Source organism: Girardinichthys multiradiatus, chromosome 15, assembly GCF_021462225.1.
Source record: "Girardinichthys multiradiatus isolate DD_20200921_A chromosome 15, DD_fGirMul_XY1, whole genome shotgun sequence".
Lineage (NCBI taxonomy): Eukaryota > Metazoa > Chordata > Actinopteri > Cyprinodontiformes > Goodeidae > Girardinichthys > Girardinichthys multiradiatus.
This window is the reverse complement of record NC_061808.1, coordinates 18450693-18477489: the sequence shown is the minus strand read 5'-3', so window position 1 is coordinate 18477489 and position 26797 is coordinate 18450693. Positions and strand designations below refer to the sequence as shown.

The window sequence follows — 26797 nt, the reverse complement described above, 5'->3', positions numbered from 1 at the left end:
AACACTTTTTTTTTATTGGTCGGATGAAATATGCTAATTTTGTGAGATAAGAATTTTGGGTTTTCATGAGCTGTATGCCAAAATCATCCGTATTAAGACAATAAAAGACCTGAAATATTTCAGTTAGTGTGCAATGAATCTAAAATATATGAATGTTAAATTTTCATCATTACATTATAGAAAATAATGAACTTTATCACAATATGCTAATTATTTGAGAAGGACCTGTATGTACCCAACTTGAAATCTGTACGATTTGATTGAATTAATTTTGAAAATGCCTATATAAATAAAACTGAACGGAAATGAATTGATTGACATTTGTCAATTACCATATTACCATAGCTTTTGCAAAAATTTTAATAATTTGTAAAACTTTGGTGGTTTCCTTTATAATTTCCATGAAAATAGTGGTATCATCGGCCAATTGGCTTTTAATTATTTTGTTTACCAAATATGTTAAGAGGGGAAATATTAGTTTTTGATTAAAAAAAAAATAGACATCTCAGCAGGCATTATAAAAAGATAAGGATAGATAGGGCAACCTTGTTTAATTCCTCGTGTTATACACAATCGAGGGGAAGTTGTTTTTAATCTGTTCGCAAAACCAAAGTCAAAATTTTACAATCAGTATTTAGTTCCAAAATTCTTTTTTGTGTCACACATCCGGGTCCTTGAGGAAAGCCACATCAAACACAGATTAACCGATTCAAGGATGTCTTTCACTAAATTCAGGGGCTGCGGCTGCATCCTTCGAAGGTCGCATTTGTAGGCTGAATACGTAATCGCGAGGTGACGAATGCTATCCTGTTTCGAAGGCTCTTCCAAATGCGGCCGACAAATGTGTCCTTCTTTTCCCTTTATTTGAAGGATGGATCCGGTGTATCCTCCGTGACCCACCCTATCCCATGATTCATTGCGGGTCGAAGTAGATTGTTCAAACGGAAGTTGGAAAGGCCGGAGGAGAGAGAAAAGCTGTGAACAAGAATCAGAATCAGAATCAGAATCAGAAAAGCTTTATTGCCAAGTACGTTTTTGGACATACAAGGAATTTGTTTTGGCGTAGTCAGTGCAATACAATACAAATTAAACAGTATAAACATATCTACAATATAATATAAATATATGTGCACAGTTTTAAGTGAGTGAGAGTAAATATAGAGCAGCATAAGATGCAAGAGCAATACAACAGTGCAGGTGATCATTGTGCAAGTATGGCAGTGCAAGTAAAGCAGGAGTCCATGCTGAGCGTTAATGTAACGCATAGAGTTACAAGTTACGGGTGTCCTGTCAGCAAAAAAAGGGGGGGTATGGGGGAAAGGGAGAGTGTCAAGGTGGTTTCCGGGCTTTGTTAACCAGGCTGGTGGCAGATGGGAAAAAACTGTTCTTGTGGCGTGAGGTTTTGGTCCGGATGGACCGCAGCCTCCTGCCAGAGGGGAGAGTCTCAAAGAGTCTGTGACCGGGGTGGGAGGGATCAGCCAGAATCTTCCCTGCCCGCTTCAGGGTCCTGGAGGTGTACAGTTCCTGGAGCGACAGTAGACTGCAGCCAATCACCTTCTCAGCAGACCGAATGACACGCTGCAGCCTGCCCTTATCCTTGGCTGTAGCAGCGGCGTACCAGATGGTGATGGAGGAGGTGAGGATGGACTCAATGATGGCTGTGTAGAAGTGCACCATCATAGTCTTTGGCAGGTTGAATTTCTTCAGCTGCCGCAGGAAGAACATCCTCTGCTGGGCTTTCTTGATGAGGGAGCTGATGTTTGGCTCCCACTTGAGATCCTGGGAGATGATGGTTCCCAGGAAGCGGAAAGATTCCACAGTGTCAATTGTGGAGTCACAGAGGGTGATGGGGGCAGGTGGGGCTGGGTTCTGCCTGAAGTCCACAACCATCTCCACTGTCTTTAGAGCGTTGAGCTCAACATTGTTCTGGCTGCACCAGTCCAACAGATGGTCCACCTCCCATCTGTACGCAGACTCGTCACCATCAGAGATGAGTCCGATCAGGGTGGTGTCGTCCGCAAACTTCAGAAGCTTGACAGACTGGTGACTGGAGGTGCAGCTGTTGGTGTACAGGGAGAAGAGCAGAGGAGAGAGAACACAGCCTTGGGGGGAACCGGTGCTGATGGTCAGGGAGTCAGAGACGTGCTTCCCCAGCCTCACACGCTGCTTCCTGTCAGACAGGAAGTCAGTGATCCACCTGCAGGTGGAGTCGGGCACACTCAGCTGGGAGAGCTTCTCCTGTAGCAGAACTGGGACGATGGTGTTGAAGGCAGAGCTGAAATCCACAAACAGGATCCTGGCGTAGGTTCCTGTGGAGTCCAGGTGCCGGAGGATGAAGTGAAGGGCTAGGTTGACTGCATCATCTACAGACCTGTTGGCTCTGTAGGCAAACTGCAGGGGGTCAAGGAGGGGGTCGGTGATGTCTTTTAGGTGTGAGAGCACAAGGCGCTCAAAGGACTTCATCACCACAGAGGTCAGGGCGACGGGTCTGAAGTCATTAAGCCCTGTGGTCCTTGGCTTCTTGGGAACAGGGACGATGGTGGAGGACTTGAAGCAGGCTGGCACATGACATGTCTCCAGTGAGGTGTTAAAAATGTCTGTGAAGACTGGAGACAGCTGATCAGCGCAGTGCTTCAGGCTGGCTGGTGAGACAGAATCCGGACCAGCAGCTTTCCGGGGGTTCTGTCTCCTGAAGAGTTTGTTGACGTCCCTCTCCTGGATGGAAAGAGCCGTCCTCGGCGTGGGTAGGGGGCTGGTGGGGGGGAACTTCAGGGTGGGGGTTGGAGGTGCCAAGGCCCCTCTTGAGGTTGGGGAGGTGGGGGTGGTGGATTGTGGCTGCAGCTGTTGGGGGGCGTCGTGGGGGATGGTTGCAGGACTGTCCCTTTGTCTTTCAAAGCGGCAGTAGAACTCGTTCAGGTCGTTGGCGAGGCGTCGGTCGTTGATGGAGTGGGGGGCTTTCGGCTTGTAGTTGGTGATTTGCTTGAGCCCTTTCCAGACAGACGCAGAGTCGTTGGCTGAGAACTGGTTTTGGAGCTTCTCAGAGTACAGTCGTTTGGCCTCTTTCACTGCCTTGCCAAACTTGTACTTAGCCTCTCTGTATATGTCTTTGTCCCCACTCCTGAAGGCCTCTTCCTTATCCAGTCTTAAACTTCTGAGTTTAGCTGTGAACCAGGGTTTGTCGTTGTTGTAACTCACCCTGGTGCATGATGGTACCAGGTGGATATATTGCGCTTCCTGTGAAACAAAATGAACTTTTACAATATTTTTAAGCGAGAATGTAGCTCTGTAAACCTGAAATATCTGCTCGGTTTATCAAGATATCGCTTAATTGCAAAAGTGCTCTAAAGTGTTCGGACATGTCCGCTCCCATTGCGCTAACAGCCAGCTCGCCTCACCAGCTATCAGCTGACTGGGCGGTTGAAGTGTGCTAAACCCGGAGAGAACAGCTGACTCCCGGCACATTGCTTTTAAACTCTGCTGAGTTTCCCCAATGGTGTAAGTTAAACACAGATTTATTTCAGTCATGAGACAGCTAATGTTAACGTGTTGTCATTTATTATTATGCACCACAAATAAAATTGATTTAAAATTTGTTAGGAAAGTTAACATGTTTGTGTTTAAGTTAAAAGTTTTACACATAAATGGTATTTGTCATCAATATTTTATTTATAGTGTTATATTTTATATCCATGAACAAAAATTGTTTTAAAATCTTTAAATAGCTTATTAATGAACTAGAATAAAAATAAAAGTTAATAAAAGTAGAACATTTTAAACGAAATACGATTATAAACGGACCAGGGACATGTAAAGGGGTAAATAAAAACCATGTGCACTTATTTACAGTGGAGACAGTGGAAATAACCTTCGGACTCCATTTGTATGGCTTCACAGCTCCTTGTTTCACCCTATAACGGTTGCTAAGGAGACATAAGGTACCTGGGAAACGCAGACCTGCATAACACCTGTGCCACACTATGCTGAATCTGGCATGTTTAGCTAATAGCTACAGGTGGCGTAACTGTTAACAATTTTTTTACAGGTCAGCCAAACTCATGTACACTCCACTCCTCCAGCTCAAAATGAAATTTAAGGAAGTTTAACCTGATATGAAACGTAAATCGATGAATCTGTGTTTGATTACGCTGTGGCTTTTTGGATTTTTTATACAAACCAATATGTTTTCAAAGCAAATGAATTCAGTTTTAAACCAATAAATTTAGTTTAAGTTTAGTGAAATACATTTTCAAACCATTGCATTTGATTTCCAATTCAGTTTCTGACGGCATGGCAGACGTTTCTGCCCACACACCTGTGCTTACACACAAACATCTTTACATGCAGATTATTACACACATGTTACTAGGATCATCCAGAATGTTCTGTAATTTTAATTTCATTTTGATTTAATATGGATTAAACATGTGAAAGGGGCATCACAGTCACTGCATTTTGCACACAGTCGTGTTTTTCATTGACGTTCAAAAAAAGTGTCGGCAGATTGTTTTTTTTTCTTCCTTTATTTCTTTCTGTGACCGCCCTTTAACGCATCACTCTTCAAGCCCTTCCTCTCAGGTCTTTCCAAGATTTCCAGCGCAATAAACGGCGAGCGCAGGATTTCCAAAAGTTCGTCACCCAAAACTTTTATTTTGTGTGGAAATGGTTTGCACACTTTATTTGCGCAGCTCGGACTAGTTGCAGCAACACTATGTGGCTTCTTTGCAGATGCACTGCAAAGTACGTGGCTGCTTCCTTCAGTCGTGGCGTCCGGGCATCTTTTCTTCATGTTTTGCGCCGCAGCAGAAGCAGCTGGAACTCGGCTGCCTTCATGCCGGAGTCTGCAGGCTTCGAGGGCGTGTCTGGCCGCGACGCCCTGCACGATTACTCGGTCTCCCACAGCGAGAGCTTCTGGGCCGCCGTGGCCCGCCAGAGGCTGAGCTGGATCCGACCCTTCGACGCTGTGCAGGACTGCGATCTGAGCCAAGGGAGGATTAAGTGGTTCGAGGGAGGAAAGCTGAACGTCTCCGGTGAGATAATCCTCACTTTAAAGCTAAATACGAGAAATAATAAAAGTGTATTTCACCTGTAGATTCCACTTTTAGGTGAGGACAGTGAATGCATCATTATAAAAACTGATAACAATAGCACCCGGAACCACCTCGTGGTTTATGCTGTATTGTTTATGTTGTGCTTGCTTTTATGTGGACATGTAGTGAACTGCCTGGACCGTCATGTGCACACGTGTCCAGAAAGGGTTGCCCTGATCTGGGAAAGGGATGAGCAGGGGTCAGAGGTCAGGTACACATACAGGTGAGTATGTTGGAGTCAGTATAATAATGAACCTTTTCTTACTGTTATTACAGTGTGATTCATCTTTATCCTTGCAGGGAGCTACTGGAGATGACTTGCCGCTTGGGGAACCTGCTAAGGCGGCATGGCGTAAAGAAGGGGGACTGTGTCACCATCTACATGCCCACCTGCCCTCTGGCTGTGGCGTCCATGCTGGCCTGTGCCCGGATCGGTGCTGCCCACAACGTTGTGTTTGCAGGTTTCAGTGCAGAGGCCCTGGCAGAGCGAATAAGAGACGGTGAGACATGCTGATTTACACAACAAACTGGTAACTGAGTTCAGTGTTTTCAGTCATCAAATGAGTTTTGTATGAGCTTTCAACACAGTTATGCTTTATCAGCTGGATTTTACAGAGCCTGTACGACAGGCCTGAAGTCTAAAGTTTTAAGATATAAGACACTACAGAGTAAGGAGAGCAACAGATTGTCACTAGAGTTTTGACAGAACAGTTACCTTTTTAATAAGCGATCATATTTGTGTCAAAAACTTTACAGATGACCAAAAACTGAATTTGTTCCTTTACTTTCACTTTCAATTGAGTAGTCTTTCTTTTTTTTGACTTGGTGGTTGCTGGTTGCTGGTCAAATTCTCAGAATATTAAATAAAGGAGCATTCCCTGACTCCCCTTATTATCTTTTTTAACAGAGGAACATAGGACCGTATGAAAGAAAGGAAAATGCAATTAGAAATGTATAAATACACGTATAAATAAAACATATATAAAAATATGAGTGTTAGGAACCTATGAGAAAACATTTGTCACGTAGGACTTTTCTTGTTTTATTAATTACCAAACTTGATTGTTGTTAAAAAGTAATATTTCATATTTTTGAAAAAACAATATAAGAGACCCTCATTTAAACATGACAAAATATCTAAATATAAACAATACTATTTTGATATATTGAGTGCTTTTGGAACATTGTAAACCTTTTAAATCCAAGCTATTTTACTTTACCTCATGTCACAACAAATGTAATATCTTTTGTTTTTAAATAACTTTTTAAATATATCAACACTAGAAGAAAAACATACATAGTTATCAACTTTTTTTACAACTGAAAAATCTGAAAAGATCTTTGTATGTTGGATTCAGCCCCACTAAGTCAATGCTTTGCAGGACCACCTTTCACTGCAGTTATTGATGCAAGTCTTTTGCATCTGTTTACCAGCTTTGCACATATAGGGACTGTATGTTTTGCCCATTCTCCTTTGTAAAAAATACTTTAAGCTCAGTTAGATTGGAATGAGAGCATCAATTTTGAAGTCTTGCCTCAGACTCTCAATTGGATATGGTGTGGACTTTGGCTAGGCCATTCAATCACACAGATATGCTTTGATCTAAACCATTCACTTGTATCTCTGGCTGTATCTTTAGGGTTGTTGTGTTGCGGGAAGGTGAACCTCAACCCTAGTTCAAACAGATATCTTCTAGAATTGCCCTGTATTTAGCTCAATCCATCTTCCCATCAACTCTGATTTCTTTTCTGCTCCTGTTGAAGAAAAGCATCCCCACAGCATGATGTTGCCACCACCATGTTTCCGTGTGGGAAAGGTATGCTCAAGGTTATATGCATATTCTGCCACACATGGTAGTAGTCATGTATGCCAAAATAATTTTGAGAATCATGTATAATTCTCCTTCCACTTCACAAGTATGCAATACTTTCTGTTGGTTTATCACATTAAATGCCAGGTTTGAGTGAATTATAATATGTCTCCATTAAGGTTAGAACGGAATGGAGGAATATATAACTGTGCTACTGTGGACGGAGTGAGCTGTAAAAGCTATTTCCAGATAAACACAAAACTATCTTCTTTGTGCAAAGTCATTTTCACAAAAATGTACTAAAACTTAAATCTGTCATTTGCTGGTTTTTTTTAACGCCTTGTGTAAAAAGACACAAGCTGAGAGTAAATAATTTTATAGAAAATAGAAAATTTGAAGAACTGCAGAATTTGATATAAAAAAAAAGCAAAAAGATAGAAATCAGCAGAGTAATTTTCAGAGTGTGAGAATAGGATCTTGCAGTAGGGCGTCAGAGATGGGCCCCTCTTAAAGGCTCCTCTGATCATTCACTATGAGCCACTCAAGCTGGCCAAGTACTGTGATGATGTGTGCTCACGTGAATGAATCAGACACCGCGGAACCAGCAGAGTGAGCAGCTATGATAATGGTGTGGCCCCCACTCCACACCTACTTGCCAACTTGTCTAAGAGTCATCACAATAGGGGGTTCTCTCCAACCCCCTCAATTTGCCTCGGTTGTTCCACACACCCCACCAAGCTGGGGAGAAGACATTTCAAGCCAGGTTTTAAACGTTTGTGTGAAAAGTTTAGTTTGGTTTGCAGACGCCAGGCTCATCACTTAGTGTCATTTTTTTATATAATCGTAATTCAGTTGAAGAAAATATATATTTCTCAATCCAAAAATTCAAATAATTTTGTAATTTGTAAAAACATGTAGTACGTCGTTCTCTTTTTCTTTACATAATTGTTTATCATGTGTTTTATTGGGACTTTATATGATCCACCAACACAAAGTAGCTCATAATTGCAAGGTGGAACATAAACATGGTTTTCAAATGTTTTTGGTTACAAATAATGGACTGGGATTCGGATAAAGTCTGTGAGACATTGTATCACTAAATGTTGTGGCCCTTTATTGCTATAAGAATAAAATTGATGATAAAAAATATTTAAACATTTGCTGAAGTATTTTTAGCAATACATTTGTCAGTGCACACATTTAGAGCTTCACAAGCACAAATACCGCTCTGAAACTGAAATAAAAATGTACCTATTATCAAATAGGCTACTTCATTACACCAGTTACATAAAGTAGTGCAATAGAAGCGCCGAACAGTACTGGGAAATGCATTAAATCTTATTTTTTTATGTATTTAGGTTTATTGACGGTCTCATGGAACTAACAATGGAGGAAAAATAGTTCAGACTCTAAAACTAAAAATACGTTTTTGATCATTTCTGATGGTTTGCCAACATCATCAATTTAAGTTCATCATTATCACAATAAATGCGTAATGATAAACAGCAATAATTGACCGTCTCTGGTCCAATTTGTTTTTTACAGATATGTATTTTCTTGTATACTTCTGTGTATTTTCTTTGTGACAGAGGAAAATCAACCCAGCACAGAGACCTGATTCTGACTGAAACACTAATAAATCCTTTTGTCCCTCCTCCCCCACGTTGTGCATAGCTCAGTCCAGCACCGTCATCACGGTGAACCAGGGCGTCCGGGGTGGGAAGATCCTGGAGCTGAAGAAGACGGTGGACGCAGCCGTGCAGAGCTGTCCGACCGTCCAGCAGGTTTTTGTGGCCATGAGAACTGAAAATGAAGTGGAGATGACACACAGGGACTTCACCTTGGAGGAGGTTAGAGCACGAGAGGCTGAAGCTGGTCCTGTCTGTGTTTTAAGTATGTAATTTTCATAAAGTAGGGTTTCATGTTTTGGAAACAAAAGGGTTTTTTAGCTGGTTTAAGGCTTTCAGTAAATTCTCTGAAAAAAGGAAATTTGAACAGCTGAACAAACTCCTGTCTGCTCAGGAAAACACTTTGATGTGATAAAACAAGGCGCTGCTCCTGACTGTTTGTTATACAGGTGATAAGTTCATGTTCCTCTGACCGCCTTACCTCAAGCTTCTGTTCAGGAGATGCTGAAGGAGGACGTCGTGTGTGAGCCAGCTCCCATGGACAGCGAGGACGTCCTGTTCCTGCTGTACACATCGGGCAGCACGGGGAAGCCCAAAGGCCTGGTCCACACGCAGGCTGGATACCTGCTGTACGCCGCTCTCACTCACAGGGTGAGCAGCAACCCCACAAACACTGCTAAGCATTCTCTAAAACCTAACTCTTAACATGTCTCTTCCTCTGTCCATCCTCTGTTTCCTGTTCAGTACGTCTTCAGCTACCATGACGGCGATGTGTTCGGCTGTGTGGCAGATATAGGCTGGATAACAGGACACAGTTACACGGTGTACGGGCCCCTGGCCAACGGAGGAACCACCGTCCTGTTCGAGAGTACTCCAGTGTACCCTGACCCAGGTTTTAAATGTTAAAATGTTTATAATTCCTTCACCATTTGGTACATAGTTTCCTACACAGCCTTGAAAAGTATAGAATGCACTTTGATCACTAAGTATGGAAAAGTGTATTTTTTTAACTGTACCGGTGTTATTAAACTGGGTCTAAAATGCCAAACTGGGCTTTAAAAGGGACATACTGTATCATGCTTTTAAATACTTCCTTTTCACACTGAAATCATTCATTTGTGGTCTATATAAAGTGCAACTTCAGTGCTTTGGTCTGAACTCCTTGGTATTGTAGCTCCACAGACACAAGTACTGAGGCACTTCACACCCCGCCCTCCTCCAGGTCAAAGAGCATTCCATAACAGAGATACAATTACTTAGCATCACAGAAACAAGACAAAAACAATACAAAACTGTTTATGTAATAATACTTTTCAAAACACGCAGTACAGTTCTGTCCTCAAGGAGCTAAAAGTAGCACACAGCGCTAACATAAGCAGAAGGAACGATGCTACTGCTATCAAAACAATAGCCAGGATGTCATATCAACACACAATAAATTAATGTCTAAAATAAAGTTTGTCGTCATTTCTGCGTTACTTGCAGCTTACCGCTTTGCTGGGTCCGTCGATTCCATAGACAGAAGGAACTGACCCCTTAATCAGATGAAGTCTTTCAGCAAATCCTTCTTGATACTGGTGGAGGTTGCTGAAAAACTCGTCCTTGAAGTGGGGTAAATAGGAATTTCCCCACTGATGTGGGTAAATTTCCATGGAAAATAAAACTTAATCAGGTACTTCGAAGAGGCTCTGATTCTGGGGGACGGTGTAATGAATTGTGTGGGTTATTACCGAATATTTAGACTTAGCTACGTGCAGCGTCGCCATGCTTGAGCTTGGACTACGAAATCGCAGTGAGAAATAAAAGTGGCAGATACACAAATTGGTCAGCTAGAAGTCCGTGACCTTGTTTATCTGTTCCGCAGTGAATAATCTGACGTAACAGTTCAAAAAACGTAATAAAGGATAGAGAATACTGAACAGACTGAAAAATATGACCCAAACAAATTATAAAGATATCTCTGCAGCACCCGGACAGACTAAATTCAACTTTTTGGCATTTTGCATGATATGTCCCCTTTAAATCATCTGTGTTTAAAATTTTCATGTTTTTTATGTAAAAAGCCCAGGAGCTTTAGATTTTTTTAATAAAAAAGATCTAAGTTAGATCAGATGCAGCAAAAGCAGTGAAATTGCCTATATAAAACCAGAAGCCATTCTTAATATTGCATTAATTCACTATTATGCAACCTGAAGATGAAGAGACTGCTAATAAAGAAGGTTCAAGACTAATACTTGATATTCAAATGCCCAGAATTTTATAAAATTGTAAGAAAATCAAATCTTTGTAATTTAAAAAATGTAGAATCCTGTGCTTTATCTTTGATTTCGGCTTGATTTAACATTATAACTATCAGTATTTTGGTTCATGCCTTATTGACTGAATGTACACCTCACAACCATTTAAGTAACTGGATCTCTGACTTGAAACTGGGTCTAAAATGCTACACAAATCACCAAAACTGCAACATTTGTTTATATAAATAGAAATACCAAATTTCATAAAATGTGATTCAAAGAATCTGCATTTAGTTTAGGGGACTCCATTCCTTAATCCGCAAAGAGATTTTGAAATGAAGCGGATCTGACTCAGTCCTGAGTGAAATGTCACTATATCCCACTATGAATATCAGAAGGCCATTGTGAAACCTCTACCAACCAGGTACTTTTGATGTTAATATTTTGTACTCACGTGTCTGTTATGTTATAAAAACTCAAAAAAAGTCTAGAAATCCTGGAAAATTATGTCATTGTAAAGTAAAAAACACATGGAGGAACTCTGTTGGTAGAATTCTCTGCATCCTATAATATTAAATGGCTGTTTGGTTCACAGGGAGATACTGGGAGATGGTGGGGAGGCTGAAGATCAACCAGTTCTACGGAGCTCCCACTGCAATCCGCCTCCTGATCAAATATGGAGACCAGTGGGTGAAGAAGTATGACCGCTCCTCCCTCTCCACTCTCGGCTCTGGTATGTGAAACATGTTGCTCCGAAACAAGAAGAGACTTTCTTTTTGTCGTCTGGCTTTACTTTGTGTTAGGTCAGATCAGAGTGGTGCCGAGTTAATATGTCTCTGCAAGACTTCAGCGAGTTTTACCTTTAATAAATCTACTTGGTCTTAAGGTTCAGAAATGTAAACATTTTCTGTTTACATTTAGGTTCTCTTGTTTTTATTAAAAAAGGTAATATTTATTGGAAACTTTATTGGGTCACACAAACAAGATGACAATTAAATACAAAGTGGAAAGTCACTCAGCAAATATCCTCGGACGTGTTTCCACCCTGAGCAGTCTGGCTGCAAACTGCCCTGAAACACAAACACAGACATGTTGATGGTTGGTTGTCAAGCAGCAGAGAAAATAAATTAAGCTTCAAAGTGACAAACCTTCAACTTTGCCCCCTATTTCTGGGGCTATGTGTAAAATATTGAACATTATTTTGCAGTCTAAGCTGAAGTGGGCAAGAACGCATGACAGAAAACACGAAACTACTGCAAGGTGACTCTGCATGTGCAGCAGAGTGAAAGTGAAGCTTTTAGCTTTTTTCTTTGTTTTTACTGCAGACTACCAGTTTTCTAGCATCAGCCTCACAATTATATTTATATTTATAGTAACTTGAAACATTCACAGCCTGTTGTTTGTGTATGAAAGCCTTTTCAAATTCTTGCTCTGGGTGTTTGCTCTCCTACATAACACTGTAGCTGTTAATCAGTTGCCAGTAATGACTAGCAGACTGAGTCCGATTATTAAAAACCTTTGAACCAATTATTGTTTGCCTCAAGCCGACGCAAAGCTTCTTTATTGTGTCCTTCTAAGCAAACCATGTATTGACGTGTTTCAGATGGTTTTTCTATCCGGAAAAATAAATCTAACAAACTTTATGACATTAAGATGGCTCCACGCTGGGCTGCACGATATCAGGAAAACATGCGAGACGCGATGATGTAGGTTGACAATATGACTTGCGGTAAATAAACAAACACTTCAGTATAATGTTAATGTCTCTGTACTTTGGATTAATTTCAAACAGACATCAGACAGTTTGCAGCGGAAACAGATGGTGGAAAAAAATTAAATTCATTGTTTTACTAAAATACCTACGTCCGTCTACAGCTGCTGCTTTGACAATTAAACAACTCTGCAATCTTCATGCCCTTCTAAAACATTTAAACGTAAAAAAAAAAAAAAAAGCATCACTAAATATATTACTGGTATGTAGTATGAATGCATGGTTCTTATAATTTTATTAAAGTCTCAGACGTTCTTTGCAATAAAACATATTGCAGAGATGATACATTTGCTATCCTTTGTGCAGCCCTACTCGTACCCCATTTCCTACCTGCAAGCAAACAATTTCATACCCATGCACTTGAACCGTGGCATACAAGTTTATTTCTTGTTGTGGTTTTCATGAGCTATGGAGATAAATAGTTAGAAAAATGCTCAAACCTCTTTTGTAATTCAATTAAATTGTACATTATTACCTGAAAACTTTGCTTTACACCCTTTTTCAATTTATTCTGGTTCTGATCCCAGCTTGGGCCACTTACTTCATAATGAAATATGACAGATTATTTTATAATATCTTCAGGTTACCTCCCCCTGGTAGATATCATTCATTGGAGTCACATAACTGTGTTTCCTTACAGCAGACGACGAGTAGAATATTGTAAATTATTTAAAACTTTTAGTTGCCAAAGCAGGTGTGAAATGTCATTGTACCTGGTGGGTACAAAACGATGTATGGTTAGTATGAAACCAGACATTTCGTACCCAAAAAAGTTGAAACAACCTAAAGTCCGAAGTTACGAACTGGCAAAAAGGAAGAATGACCAGAACCCTATTTAAAAAAATACCCAGTGACCTGGAATGACATAATGTGACTGAAGCTGTTTGGGTCTGTCTGCAGTGGGAGAGCCGATCAACACCGAAGCATGGGAGTGGTACAATAGGGTGGTCGGGGAAGGGCGCTGTCCTGTGGTGGACACCTGGTGGCAAACTGGTAAGATAGAGAATCTGTATTTACAATTTCTATAATCATCTTTTAAGTCTTTAACATAATCTTAAGACTGATTTAAGCCTACATTGTACAGAACCCTATAGTCTGAAACACTATTTAGTTAAAAGTAGCCTAAATTTGAAAAAAAGCTCACATCACACCCTTTTGTTTGACCTATAATAAAAACATCACAGTTAAATGTTTGAAGCTATTATTTATTTTTCAAAATAACTACAATATTAGCAGCCCTGATAGTGGATAGGTCAACTCAGAGACACAGAGGTTCATTCATTATTAGGTGAACCTGTATGGGGTAAGAACTCAAAAACAACGTGTATGTAAAGACGGAAATGTGTGCATATTAGTCAATAGTTGTGCATAAGTAAAATCCAGAAGAGGTATTGTATATTTTCTCTATAAGAATACAAAATAAAATGTTACAGCTTCAAGAAATTGCAAAGACAAAGTTCAAGTTTACAGTTGTGGTTTATTCTTTATGAATACAATATGCTATAACAGTTTGTGAATACGATTTCTTGTCTATGAGAATACGAATTTACATCAACGACTTGGTGTCACGTGATCTCAGGCGGGTTAGTGGAGCACAGAGTTAGTCGATTCGCGTTGCGCATGGGCTGTCACACTCCTCACCGCCAGTAAACGCAGTGCCGGGATTGGATGACGGAAAAAGGTAATGGGAGATAATTCAGTCTAAAATGATTATTAGGAACAGAGGGGAGATATGGGGGAAATCAAGAGCATTATAAATAAAGCATTGTTCTTATTTTTATGAAATACAAAACCAAAACATAGAATATAGTGGGTGGAGTTATACAATAATGTACAGTAGGTGGCAGTATGCACCTCTGAATTTGTTGCATACCGCCAGCAGAAGAAGAAGCAGCAGCAGCACTAACACCAAGATGACGGACCAAGAGCATATATTAACAACATTAAGACATAAATAAACTTTTTAACATTGCCTGGTTTTGTACCGTAGTTTCTTGGTCTGTAACATTTTATTTTGTAGTCTTATAGAGAAAATATACAATACATTTTTTTGGATTTTACTTATGCACAACTATTGACTAATATGCACACATTTCTATCTTTACATACACATTGTTTTTGACAGCGTTCTTACCCCATAAACCTGAGACAGATCCTGTTGATGAAAACTAAATTATTATTTGATCATTAAAACAGAAATAAAAGGGAAATAAAAGTTAATCAACTCCCTCTCACAGTGGCCATGTTTGCACAGAAACGGTCCATCTTAAAGGAAAAAACCCTTAACTGCTCCCCAAACAAGAACAGTTATATAACATGGATTTGGGTGGTGTGTGTGCATATGCACAAAGATTATTGCAGCTTGTGTGTGTGTGTGTGTGTGTGTATGTGTGTCTGTGTCTGTGTGTGTGTGTGTCTGTGTGTGTGTGTGTCTGTGTGTGTGTTCCTGTCTTGGCATCACAGTGAGAACCATTTTCCCAATTTCACCATCAAATTGAGGACCGTTTGTACCAAAGTGAGGACATTTTGCTGGTCCTCACGACCTATTTTGCTAACAGTTAGGTTTAGGATTAAGGTGTGAATTGACTTTAGGTTAAGGTTAGGGTTAGGCATGCACTGGTAATGGTTAGGTTTAGGGTTATTGTCAGGGTTAGGGCATAGAAAGGGTTGAAAATGACTGAAAATCAATGGAAGCCAATGGGAGTCAACACATGGTCCTCACTACATATAGCAAAACAAGAGTGTGTGTGTGTGTGTGTGTGTGTGTGTGTGTGTGTGTGTGTGTGTGTGTGTGTGTGTGTGTGTGTGTGTGAACACAGCCAGGAATGAAACATTACAAAATTTTGTGACCAAGCAAGAAACCACAATAATTAGCTAAGCCACTAAAGTCACCCTGTTCAACTGTTGAATTTACGTTTTTCTGTTTTTCTTTTTCTGAATAGCTATGTTAGTTCTATACCACATTAAACAGGACATATTATTTCTAAAAGATTTGACCTTCATCCCTTAGAATATTTCCACCAAAGTCTTGAGGATCATATCATGTTTTTGCAAATTTGAGAGGGGTCTCTGGGTTTTTTTGGGTCAGCACTGGTTTGGACCTTTGGACTCTCATATGGATGCCATTTTGTGTCCTTCCTATTGTTGAATCACAAACACTTACCTTAACCGAGGCAAGTGAAGCCTGCAGTGCTTTCGATTTTATTCTGGGGTTGTTTTGTGAACTCCTCTTGGAGTACATTACTGCACTGGTGGTTCTAAACCAATCTTACTGGTGGGCCAATGATGTTGTCAGAGGGCCACATTCAACACTGACTAAAGAGAGTGAGAAGAGTTCTAACATTCAAAATAACTATACAAGAGTAAAAGTATTCCAGTTGCAGTTCAGATTTATTGAATGTTTTTTACAATGTCCAAAGAAATTGGTAAAGGGAACAATATAAAACATCCAATAGTGTTCAAGCCTTCAACATGTTTAGTTCAACATAAAGATACAGTCAAACCTGCCACTGGGGCAGCTTTTAATCTATCTACTAAAACTAGATTTAGACAGTGGCCACCGCAATGAATGTAAAAGGCATATTTTGCTTCCTCTTTGATTCTTGCCTGGACCCCAGAATGCTTACCACTCATGACAGAAGCCCCTTCATATGCTTGACCTACCAGGTTCTTTGTACTCTAGGCCATGACTTTCTAGCATGTGGATTATTTTCTCACTAAGACCTGCTGCATCCAGCTTCTTGGCGGACTCAAAATGGAGAAAACTTTCCTGGACAACTCCATTGTAGTAATACCTTAGCACCACAGAGATCTGTTCCTTTTTTTGTACATCTTTTGTTTTGTCAGCCATGATGCTGAATAATTCACTGGTTTTCGCTTCTGCTGTAATTTCAGTTTGAACCATGTCTGCCTAACGATTCAGACCCTCATTCTATATTATTTTGCTTGTGTACTTTGCATTATGAAATGAAGTTAACATATTTTAAACAGTTGTGTCATAGTTAGCAATTGTCTCTAGAATTGCTATAAAACTCCCTTTGTTATCGGAGTCTACAGCCTCATTGCGACCTCTTTGGGCCATGTTTAGAGTGGCTGTAAGTAGCAGAACTTCCCCTATAGTATTCCCTGTTTTTCCTGATCTGTCTGCTGTGTTCCTTGTTTAATACATTTACTAGTGTTGCATTAGCTGCTGCAGTTAGTCCCCCCAGCTAACCATAGCTTGTTTGTGCCTCTCAGATCTGGCATGCATTGCACTTTTTGAATCTGGATGGTGTGTCAAAGACAGTGTCTGGACTATTAGGAAGGCTAAAATGTCTGCACAATGCACAGAGTCTGAGTTTTTTGAATACTCAAGTCATGGGTAAATGTGGTACCAGGCTGCCTTGAAGCTCCTCCTTTTGTCCCCCATCAAGGTCCTTGGGAACAATTTAAGGTTCGGCTGCATTGGTGGGTCTTCTCTACTTTTGCTGATGTGGAGAAAGAGAAACTGAATACATGTAAATAAATGTATATTCTATGAAGACACACACAGACTCTGCTTGCATGTCTCCCTCAGGTTCTTCTTCACTATTTTCACTATTAAGATCTTCATAGTTCTCTTGTTCCTGCTTTATGGCCTTACTGGCAAACACTCCAAAGTTCACTGGATCTCTTTCTATGGCTCTCTCAGCCTCTCAACACATCTCTGCTTCTGCCTCGTGATTCTCAACTTTCTTTTGGGGGCAGAAGTAGGACATAATGTCCTGTTTTCTACTCAATTTGAACTATTGACAAAAAAGCAATGGAGTGGAATACAAAACATCAGCAAACCAGAACATGAATAACATTAAATATGATAGGTGCTGGCTTGCTTGGATTTGTATGTGATAACGATAGCCTTTATGCTTACATCTGGCTTCTATTAAATGAAGTTAGTCAACAACATTTCCTGACCAGAAGTCTTACTTTATAACAGTTACACAAATACAGGGGTTGGACAATGAAACTGAAACACCTGTCATTTTAGTGTGGGAGGTTTCATGGCTAAATTGGACCAGCCTGGTAGCCAGTCTTCATTGATTGCACATTGCACCAGTAAGAGCAGAGTGTGAAGGTTCAATTAGCAGGGTAAGAGCACAGTTTTGCCCAAAATATTGAAATGCACACAACATTATGAGTGACATACCAGAGTTCAAAAGAGGACAAATTGTTGGTGCACATCTTGCTGGCGCATCTGTGACCAAGACAGCAAGTCTTTGTGATGTATCAAGAGCCACGGTATCCAGGGTAATGTCAGCATACCACCAAGAAGGACGAACTACATCACAGGATTAACTGTGGACGCAAGAGGAAGCTGTCTGAAAGGGATGTTCGGGTACTAACCCGGATTGTATCCAAAAAACATAAAACCACGGCTGCCCAAATCACGGCAGAGTTAAATGTGCACCTCAACTCTCCTGTTTCCACCAGAACTGTCCGTCGGGAGCTCCACAGGGTCAATATACACGGCCGGCTGCAATAGCCAAACCTTTGGTCACTCATGCCAATGCCAAACGTCGGTTTCAATGGTGCAAGGAGCGCAAATCTTGGGCTGTGGACAATGTGAAACATGTATTGTTCTCTGATGAGTCCACCTTTACTGTTTTCCCCACATCCGGGAGAGTTACGGTGTGGAGAAGCCCCAAAGAAGCGTACCACCCAGACTGTTGCATGCCCAGAGTGAAGCATGGCGGTGGATCAGTGATGGTTTGGGCTGCCATATCATGGCATTCCCTTGGCCCAATACTTGTGCTAGATGGGCGCGTCACTGCCAAGGACTACCGAACCATTCTTGAGGACCATGTGCATCCAGTGGTTCAAACATTGTATCCTGAAGGCGGTGCCGTGTATCAGGATGACAATGCACCAATACACACAGCAAGACTGGTGAAAGATTGGTTTGATGAACATGAAAGTGAAGTTGAACATCTCCCATGGCCTGCACAGTCACCAGATATAAATATTATTGAGCCACTTTGGGGTGTTTTGGAGGAGCGAGTCAGGAAACGTTTTCCTCCACCAGTATCACGTAGTGACCTGGTCACTATCCTGCAAGAAGAATGGCTTAACATCCCTCTGACCACTGCGCAGGACTTGTATATGTCATTCCCAAGATGAATTGATGCTGTATTGGTCGCAAAAGGAGGCCCTACACCATACTAATAAATTATTGTGGTCTAAAACCAGGTGTTTCAGTTTCATTGTCCAACCCCTGTAACATAGTTTTGCTTACCTTAAATCTCAGCGGTAGTTTTTATTTTGTGATTCTGTTGGCATATTTTCTTCTGGCGTGTAGCGCTCCAAGGGGTTCGAATGGAATCAAGTGCAACACGCATTTTTATTGTATAATAGTTATTTGGGGGGGACAGGGGGGTCCAGGTTCAGTTTTACAGGGGCACCGGCCCATGTTGGCCCCTGCCCAGAACCGCCACAGCCTTTGTGAGGCTGGACACTCCTGGGAGGGTTCACCACTAGTCCATATTGTCTCCATTTGTGGATAATTGCTCTAAATGTGGGTCACTCAACTCTCAAAGCCTTAGAAATGACTTAGTCCTTTCAAGACTGATAGATGTCAGTGACTTTCTTTTTCACCAGTTCTTGAATTTCTTAAGATCTTGGCATGATGTGTTGCTGTTGAAATACTTCAGCCTAATTCATGCTGTCTGACAGGTTCTATTCAAATGCTTTCTTGATTTAACAGGTATGACAATAATCAGGCCTGAAAATAGCTGAGGAAATTTAACCAAAAATGTGGTCAATCACTACTAATTCATGAGTTAACAAGGAAAAAACTGAAGAAATCTATAAGGGGGTAAATACTTTTTCATAGTACTGTAAAAAGGATGTCATATAATACAAAATACAGGGAATTTCACTTGGTCTGACACAAGAAAAACCTTCTAAATTGTATGTTTTCAACTTTGATGACCTTTAAATTTACAAGAAAACAGCCTCTATGCCTCCACAACTGTAGCCTATATTGACAACATGTAAATCATCTGATTTTGCTTATAACGTCAAATTTGCAGATGAACACTGTACCCAGCTGATGCCGTGTTTTATCCTGATCACATCGCATAATAAGCAAATGGTGCACACCAGTGTTAATTACCATGCAAATGGTAAAAAAAACTATAATTATTGATGATAATTAAACCTCAGAGCATCATGAGCTTAAGAATTAGAGACACAGATATGACCCAAATACCCTACTTCTGCAAAAAGGATTATGTTGTTATGGTGTTTTTCTGGACTAATGTTTTCAATTAGGGCTAAGTGGCATTATTCATAAAGGCCATTTGGTTGATCTGGCGACAAGTAGCCTGTTTAGAGGGGAAATTAGATTTTTATCCACTGTTGGCATCTGCATGTTGGATCAACCAGGGCAGGAGAGGGGAAAAGATGGAAAGGCATGGAAGTCTCAAAAAGCAAAATAGTTCAAAATAATTTAAGGGGAAAGCTAATCGAGGGGTTTCTGGCTGTTTCCAGTTTTCTAAGATGACCCTTAAATAAGTAAATAATGTATATTTACTGTAAACATTATCAAGAGTTTTATCTTTCTACAAGGTAGGTAATAAAATGCAAAACTATCCCTGGGAGTGAGTTTTGAGCACAAGTCACACAGTTACAGTGGCTGTGAACAGGACACAAGTCTCTAATGCTATTGTGGCATCATCTGTTGTGTCCTATTTCACAGCAGGCCCCCTCTGCTGTCTCCAGCATTGGTGCCACCACTAGGTGGATTACCAGAGCCCATGAGGCTTGGGAAGCTCTAATTGCGTTTAATTTACTTAGTACGGTTGTAATACCACAATATGCATCTGGAGTCATGAGAAAGCCTTATGCCTGGATTCACAAACCGTTACTCAGCTCTATCTCTTACTTGTATTCCCTTCGTTCCTGCATCACGTTTATTTATTTATTTTTTTGCGTCACGTTTATAAGATACACAGGCTACTCTTAATATGTATTCTTAACGTATCAAGAAAGTGTATAGGTAAAGATCTTGAAGTAAAAGTGTACATGGAATGGCACAATTGTGTTAAATTCCATAAAAAAGATAAATATGATAAATAAATCATATTGGTGTTAAGATTTTTCATGTGAACACCAAAATATAAAATACCATTATAGTTTAATCTTAGATTAGTTGTGATTGTTAATTTTTAACTGACACTTTTAGGTTTTCATAAATATAACATTGTTAAACAAGTTAAAAAAATGGCTACAGGTTAGATTTTCGTAATTTCATGTTAAAAGAAAGAAATGTTTTTAAATTAATAGATTGAGAGAAAAGATAACTAAATTAACAGTGGCCCAAATGTTAGATCTTGTGTTGGGTTTCAGAGGAAAAAGATATGTTGGAAAATAAAAGTAACCGTCGCCCGAACACCAAACCCAGAGAAACCCCACAAATAAAATTATTATTGTAGCATTTGAAGTATCTTAGCTACAACTGACTAAAAATAGGTTAAATAACTTGTTGCACTGGGTGATAATGCTATGGTTAGCTTGACTTATTCAGTCTCACATCTTTGTGAAGTCGCTGTAAAACGTAAGTATACTTGTTAATTCTATGGTTTCAACATAAAGTGATCTGGTGTTTATCCACTTCTAAAATCTGTTAAATCCAACATCATGTGCACAAAACACACTCCACTGGTTCCACAATTTATTTAACAATAATGAATACCCCCAGAATGTTTTTTTTACTATACTCTCCAGCTGTTGGAATTTATTTATTTGCAATCTTAAAAGTGAATAAAACCTTAGTTTGTTTTATGTTAGCTGCTATGTTCAGTCATTCATTTTATTCCATAGTGGGTTATGGGGAGAGGCAGGGTCCACCCTGGACAGGTCACCAATCCATCACAGGGCAATGCAGAGACATGCAGGACAAACAAGCATGCACACACACATTCATACCTAAGGGCAATTTAGAGAAACCAACCCTAACAGTCATGTTTTTGAACTGTGGGAGGAAGCTGGAGTACCCGGAGAAAACCCACGCATGCAAACTCCATGCAGAAAGATCAGGAGTTGAACCCAGGACCTTCTTGCTGCAAGGCAACAGTGCTACCAACTGCACCACCATGCAGCCCAGCTGTTATGTTTTGACAAGGTTTTGATAAGATTAATTTATCCTTTGCTTTGTTTTGTTTTGACCTCAGAAACAGGTGGCATCTGCATCGCCCCAAAGCCATCAGAACCAGATGCAGAGATTGTCCCTGGGATGGCCATGAGACCCTTCTTTGGCATCAAGCCGGTGCTCATGGACACCGAGGTGAACTGCTTTGCAGCGTATGCGTCTGTGTGTGTCCTACCCCCGCAACTATCGCATGGCTGGGAGTGGCCTTGGGAGCGGGTCAGATTAGGATTATAAAACAGCCTCCACCAGCTGTGTCACTTTTGATGCCCACCCGCCGCTCTCACTATTCTGATGCTGTTGAGGCTGCTTTTGCAATGTACAGATTGTGCAGACAGTTGGAGTAACACATTTCAGCTGACCTTTCTTCCTCTTTCACAACAGACACAAACTAAAAACATTAAACAGCTTCAGCATTTGCAGCACTTATGTTGCATGACTAATATTTTGACACGTGCGGGAACTCAATTTTTACATTATTTGTGGTAAAAATGTCCTTGATATATTTTCTTTTACTAAATCCACTGATTATACCTCACTGTTGCTTTTTGTTTTGCATTAACAGATTAGGCTTGTTGTTTTTTTTTTTATTTATTTAAGGGCAAGGTACTGACTTCCAATAACACCTCTGGAGCTCTGTGTATGGCTCAGCCCTGGCCTGGTATGGCAAGAACTATTCATAACAACCACCAGAGATTCATTGAGACCTACTTCCAGCCTTATCCAGGTACTGTTTGACGTGTTCAGAAACAAACACCTTCTTGTAGTCAACTTTTCATCCATTTTTCCACACAAATAGGGGAAAAAAAACTATTTGTAATGAAACTGTAGGTTACTTCTTTACCGGTGATGGAGCCTATCGTTCTGCGGAGGGCTACTACCAGATCACAGGGCGTCTCGACGACGTCATTAATGTCAGCGGCCACAGGATTGGAACAGCAGAGATAGAGGACGTATTGGTGAGCTCACTTTAAATATACTTAAACACAAATATCATTTGGGTAACCCATAACAAATTTGGATATAATCTTTTTAAAATAAAATAAAAATGCACAGGAGTAGATTGTTTAATTTAAATTTGAGACCATTTTATAGTAAACATAAGGTATATAGTTATCTAAATGATTATATTTATTACTATTAAATGAAGCACAAAGTCATTCTCTTCCTTAAACCACAAAATATTAAAATAAACTTTTATATCTGTGGCAGAATAAGTGTCCTGCAGTGGCTGAATCTGCCGTCATTGGATACTCTCATAACATCAAAGGCCAAGGCAAGTACTAGAGCGTCCTCCACATTTATTGGCACCTCAGTTAAAGATGTGTAAAGAACTTAAAAACATTTATTTATTTCTCTGACTGTAGAGTTTAGGAAAGTAGCTGTTTTCTTGACTCGTGAGGATTTTCACACATTTACCTTTCTTGAATGGCCTGCTCTATTGTATTTCCCATTTTGAAGAGAAATGGGTCATTATGTCACATCATATTTATACCCCAGACACACAGGAAGCCATGGATTACTAAGAATACATTCCTCAACACTCAGGCTAAATTTATTTAAAAGTGGAGTATAAATTTAAAAGGATCGTTGTTAAGGTTGCCATTTTGGCACCTGTTAGTCAGTCAGTGAGAGATGCTTCTGCTGCATGATAGATCTTCTCATTACCAGGCATGCCAGTAAGAGTGGCATCCCCCATAAATTTATCTGAGCGTAAACTGAAAAAAACATGAATACAAACTGACATAAAGACCAGTTTATTCTGATTTGTTAGGAGTTTACGCCTTTGTGGTCCTGAAAAAGGGTGTAGACGTACAGGAGGCCGTTCTGTCCAGGCAACTGAACAAAATGGTGTCTGAAAAGATTGCCAAGTATGCTTGTCCCGACTTCATTCAGGTAAATGAGCTTACTGGTGGTTTTAAATAGCATATTTGAAGCTGGCTTTACTCAGTATCCTGGTCTGTGTCATATCTGTGCTGCAGTTTGCTAAACGGCTGCCTAAGACGCGTTCGGGGAAGATTATGCGGCGCGTGCTGCGGAAAGTTGTGGAGTGCGACCTGGATGGTTTGGGAGACCTGAGCACGCTGGACGATCCTGGAGCGGTTCAGGAAATCCTCAAAGGCCATGAAAAGCTCTTGAGTAAATAAGAACCACTGCAGTAACTTTCCTGAAAACAATCAAATGTAAAGAAGGGTGTGAAGGATAACTTGCCCATTCCCAATAAACAATGTGCCTTTTTGAAGAAAAAAATGATTTTAATCACATAATGTTTCATTTTATTGTACATATGATTCTTTTTCAACAATCCACTTATCTTTTTAAAACTGTGAAATCTAAAAATGTGTTTATGAACGACATTGTTGCAAAAAACAGTTATTTCATAATAATGAACATAAAATGTTTTGTTTTACTTTATTAGCATCAACACAATAAACTGTTTTGGCTCCAGTTTCTGAAGCTCAAGCCTTCAAACAATTATTCTGTTAAGTAAAAAAACTGCATTTCTTCATTTTTAAAAAACTGTTTATTGACTCAAGATATAAAGGAAATAATCAAACTGTGTGATCACTGTCCTTCTAAACTGCCAGACTGAGCCGTTACTTGTTTAGGAGGATTTGAATGATAAATAGTTATTCATTAAGGAATATAGTGTGCTCTGGCATCATGCAATGAGGTTAAATGCTGGTCAATGAGTTCACGTGGCTTCCTGTCTGAGGCTGAGGGTCCCACTGGTTCCTTTTAACTTGGTTAACTCCCATCGGCCTTCTCCGCATAGCTTCAGCTGCATATCGTGGTACTGAGAAAATCGGTATAACAGGTTTAATGATGCAGACACCAAATTTAAGAGTAAAGCAAGAAAGAGCTGAAGAAACAAAGGAAATGGAAACTAAAGAGGTTTCAGACTGATGAGGCAATCATTTCACCAAAATATCCTATTAGGTGGTTGATTTACTAGTGTTGTCAGTTAGTCCCTCATTTATTTTAACTTTGCTTCAAAGTCATATTTTCATGCAATCCTTCAGAAGGATTTTTTGTCTTCCTTCCTTTCTTGAGTTTTCATTTGACTTTGGCTTCATTGTTGTCTCATTTTCAGATAAAGTGGTTTTGTTTGTTAAACACCTAAACACAGACATATGAATGATCCAGACACAAAACGTTTCTCACATTTTAGGCACATACTCCCTAATATGCTGTTATGTTCGAGTAAAAAACTGGACAAAAATGAATAAAAAAGCCACCAAGGTCCAAAGGAAAAGCCAAAACAACTAACTGAGGCCATTTCAAAATGTTTGAAGCAAAGTATAAAGAAATGATTTGCAGGATGTCTGCCGATTGTTCAGCTTACCTTCTCAAGGCTGCTACGGTGTCCCAGACTTATCAAAGTCATGCCCAGCTGTTTACAGGTTCGGTACAGTTGAGCCTCTGCTTCCTCTGTTAAAGCACTGGTGGCTTCATCTAAAACTGGTGGATAAAAAACGCAAAGTTGTTTTCATACCTCTAAATAGTACTGTATGCCATGTATCAGAATACAGGGTATGTACAAAAGTAGTTGGCCACACCTAACCATCCCATTATTAGCGAGAATGTGGAGTTGGTCCCAGTTCTTCCAGGTAAAATTACTTCCACTTCACTTGGAAGAACTACCATAAGAGTTTTGAGTGTTTCTAGGGCATTTATGAGGTAGGACACTGATGTTGGTCTCCATTTCTGTTCATCCAAATGGGGCTCAATGAGGATGAGTTTAGGGTTCTATGTAGGCAAGTTTTTTCGCTCCGATAATTTAAACCTCTGTATTGTCCACTGCTGCAGTCATGCTGGTACAGAAGGGTCTTCCTGCAAAGTTGGAAGTATAGGATTTTTGAAAGTATCTTTTTATTCTGAAAGATTAAGACTGTCCATTGCTGGACATACAGTCAAGGGCGAAGCCCAAACCCTAAAAAAATAGTCCCATACCATTATCCTTCCTCAACCAAACAGCACATTTGGTCCTGTCCAATCTAGCAGGTAATTACCAAGCATCTACCAAACCCAGACTCACTGATCCGACCCCCAAACAGAAAAGGTTGTGCTACACTTTTTCGCTGTCGGTCATTTTGACTGACAGGGTAAAACAAAATCCGGTTATAATCTATTTTTACCCGTCAGTTTATTTTTAAAAATGATAATAAAAAAATTCCATAGAATTTATTTTCATTCATTTTAATTAATATTCAGTCAGAACAAGCTGAACAGAGAATCAACATCAACCAGATAAATTCAATTAACTTTTTCTCCGGAGTGAGAAGTTCAGGTGACCTGAACGCACAGTCTCACAACTACCTCCTGGTCTGCATGGACCTGAATTGCACACTTGTATGTAAGTAAGTCAAATGTCTGGAGAGGGATTGCTACAGAAGCTATATGTCATACATCTTCTTGAGGCCGTTTCAATATTCTTCTGGAAGCTGAATTTGCACTCTGCCGCCACACTACAGACGGGAAGTACAAGCGCCACTTCAGGGAACATTTCTCTAATTGAAGTCCAGTCCCGGTCTGGCAAGCACTCGCTTCAGCAGTAGCAGACACCTAATAAAATATTAGTTATAGTTGACCGTAGACTATCACAAATGATCTTTAGATGGTGTCCTATTCTAAGTCACAAAGCTCTTCTGAATTGCTTACTTTGTATCAGAAAAGGCTTGCAAATAAAGACTGCATGGCTAATTATTATTTTTATTTATTTTATTTCACAAGTGTTGCCAAATACCTCTGTCCATATAGAGTATCATTAAAATGATTTATTGTTGTGGTGCAGAGCTCCATACAAACCCACCTGCATATTTCGGCTGCAGGTAGAAGAGTCGTGCAAAGGAGAGGCGCTGCATTTCACCTGGAGACAGAACATCATACCTACAGGAATAAACTAAATATTAGAAAGATCCATGATTATTAATATATATATATATATTTTATTTTCATAGTTTTTGTTTTATTTTGTTGTTCATACCAGTTCCAGTCCACTTTCTCATCCAGACCACCAGTTCGTTTCAGGAGGCTGGACTGTAGAGCACATAGGAAGCTGGATTTATTATCAGGTTATAAACAAAGTCCCCAAGATCT

The 26797-nt window shown here is 40.0% G+C and overlaps 2 protein-coding genes across 9 annotated transcripts in view; one reads left to right on the top strand and one right to left on the bottom strand.

Annotated features, from left to right (window-relative positions):
- Nucleotides 1-3382: 3382 nt before the first annotated feature.
- On the top strand, nucleotides 3383-24154 carry LOC124882536 (acetyl-coenzyme A synthetase 2-like, mitochondrial). 2 transcript variants are annotated; one of them, XM_047388976.1, is made up of 15 exons: nucleotides 3383-3495; nucleotides 4726-5027; nucleotides 5214-5310; nucleotides 5388-5587; nucleotides 8573-8748; nucleotides 9025-9177; nucleotides 9271-9418; nucleotides 11359-11496; nucleotides 13435-13527; nucleotides 21723-21835; nucleotides 22298-22424; nucleotides 22529-22656; nucleotides 22910-22973; nucleotides 23472-23593; nucleotides 23680-24154. In XM_047388976.1, the coding sequence occupies exons 1-15, from the start codon at nucleotides 3491-3493 to the stop codon at nucleotides 23842-23844; spliced, it is 2031 nt and encodes a 676-aa protein (XP_047244932.1). In that variant the 5' UTR covers nucleotides 3383-3490; the 3' UTR covers nucleotides 23845-24154. The 2 variants fall into 2 exon arrangements, with proteins under 2 accessions (XP_047244932.1, XP_047244931.1); XM_047388975.1 differs by lacking the exon at nucleotides 3383-3495 and having other exon boundaries at nucleotides 4562-5027.
- Nucleotides 23932-26797, bottom strand: part of abcd4 (ATP-binding cassette, sub-family D (ALD), member 4) — a 17555-nt gene continuing 14689 nt past the window's right edge. For 5 of the 7 annotated variants that reach the window (XM_047388979.1, XM_047388977.1, XM_047388978.1 and 2 more), the window contains 4 exons: nucleotides 26685-26737; nucleotides 26511-26587; nucleotides 25044-25159; nucleotides 23932-24494 (listed from right to left, as the gene is read on the bottom strand). In XM_047388979.1, coding sequence (XP_047244935.1) covers nucleotides 24393-24494; nucleotides 25044-25159; nucleotides 26511-26587; nucleotides 26685-26737 — 348 coding nt within the window. In that variant the 3' untranslated portion in view covers nucleotides 23932-24392. Of the gene's footprint in view, nucleotides 24495-25043; nucleotides 25160-26510; nucleotides 26601-26684; nucleotides 26738-26797 lie in introns of those variants that run through there. The other 2 variants (XR_007041928.1, XR_007041929.1) reach the window with 2 other exon arrangements.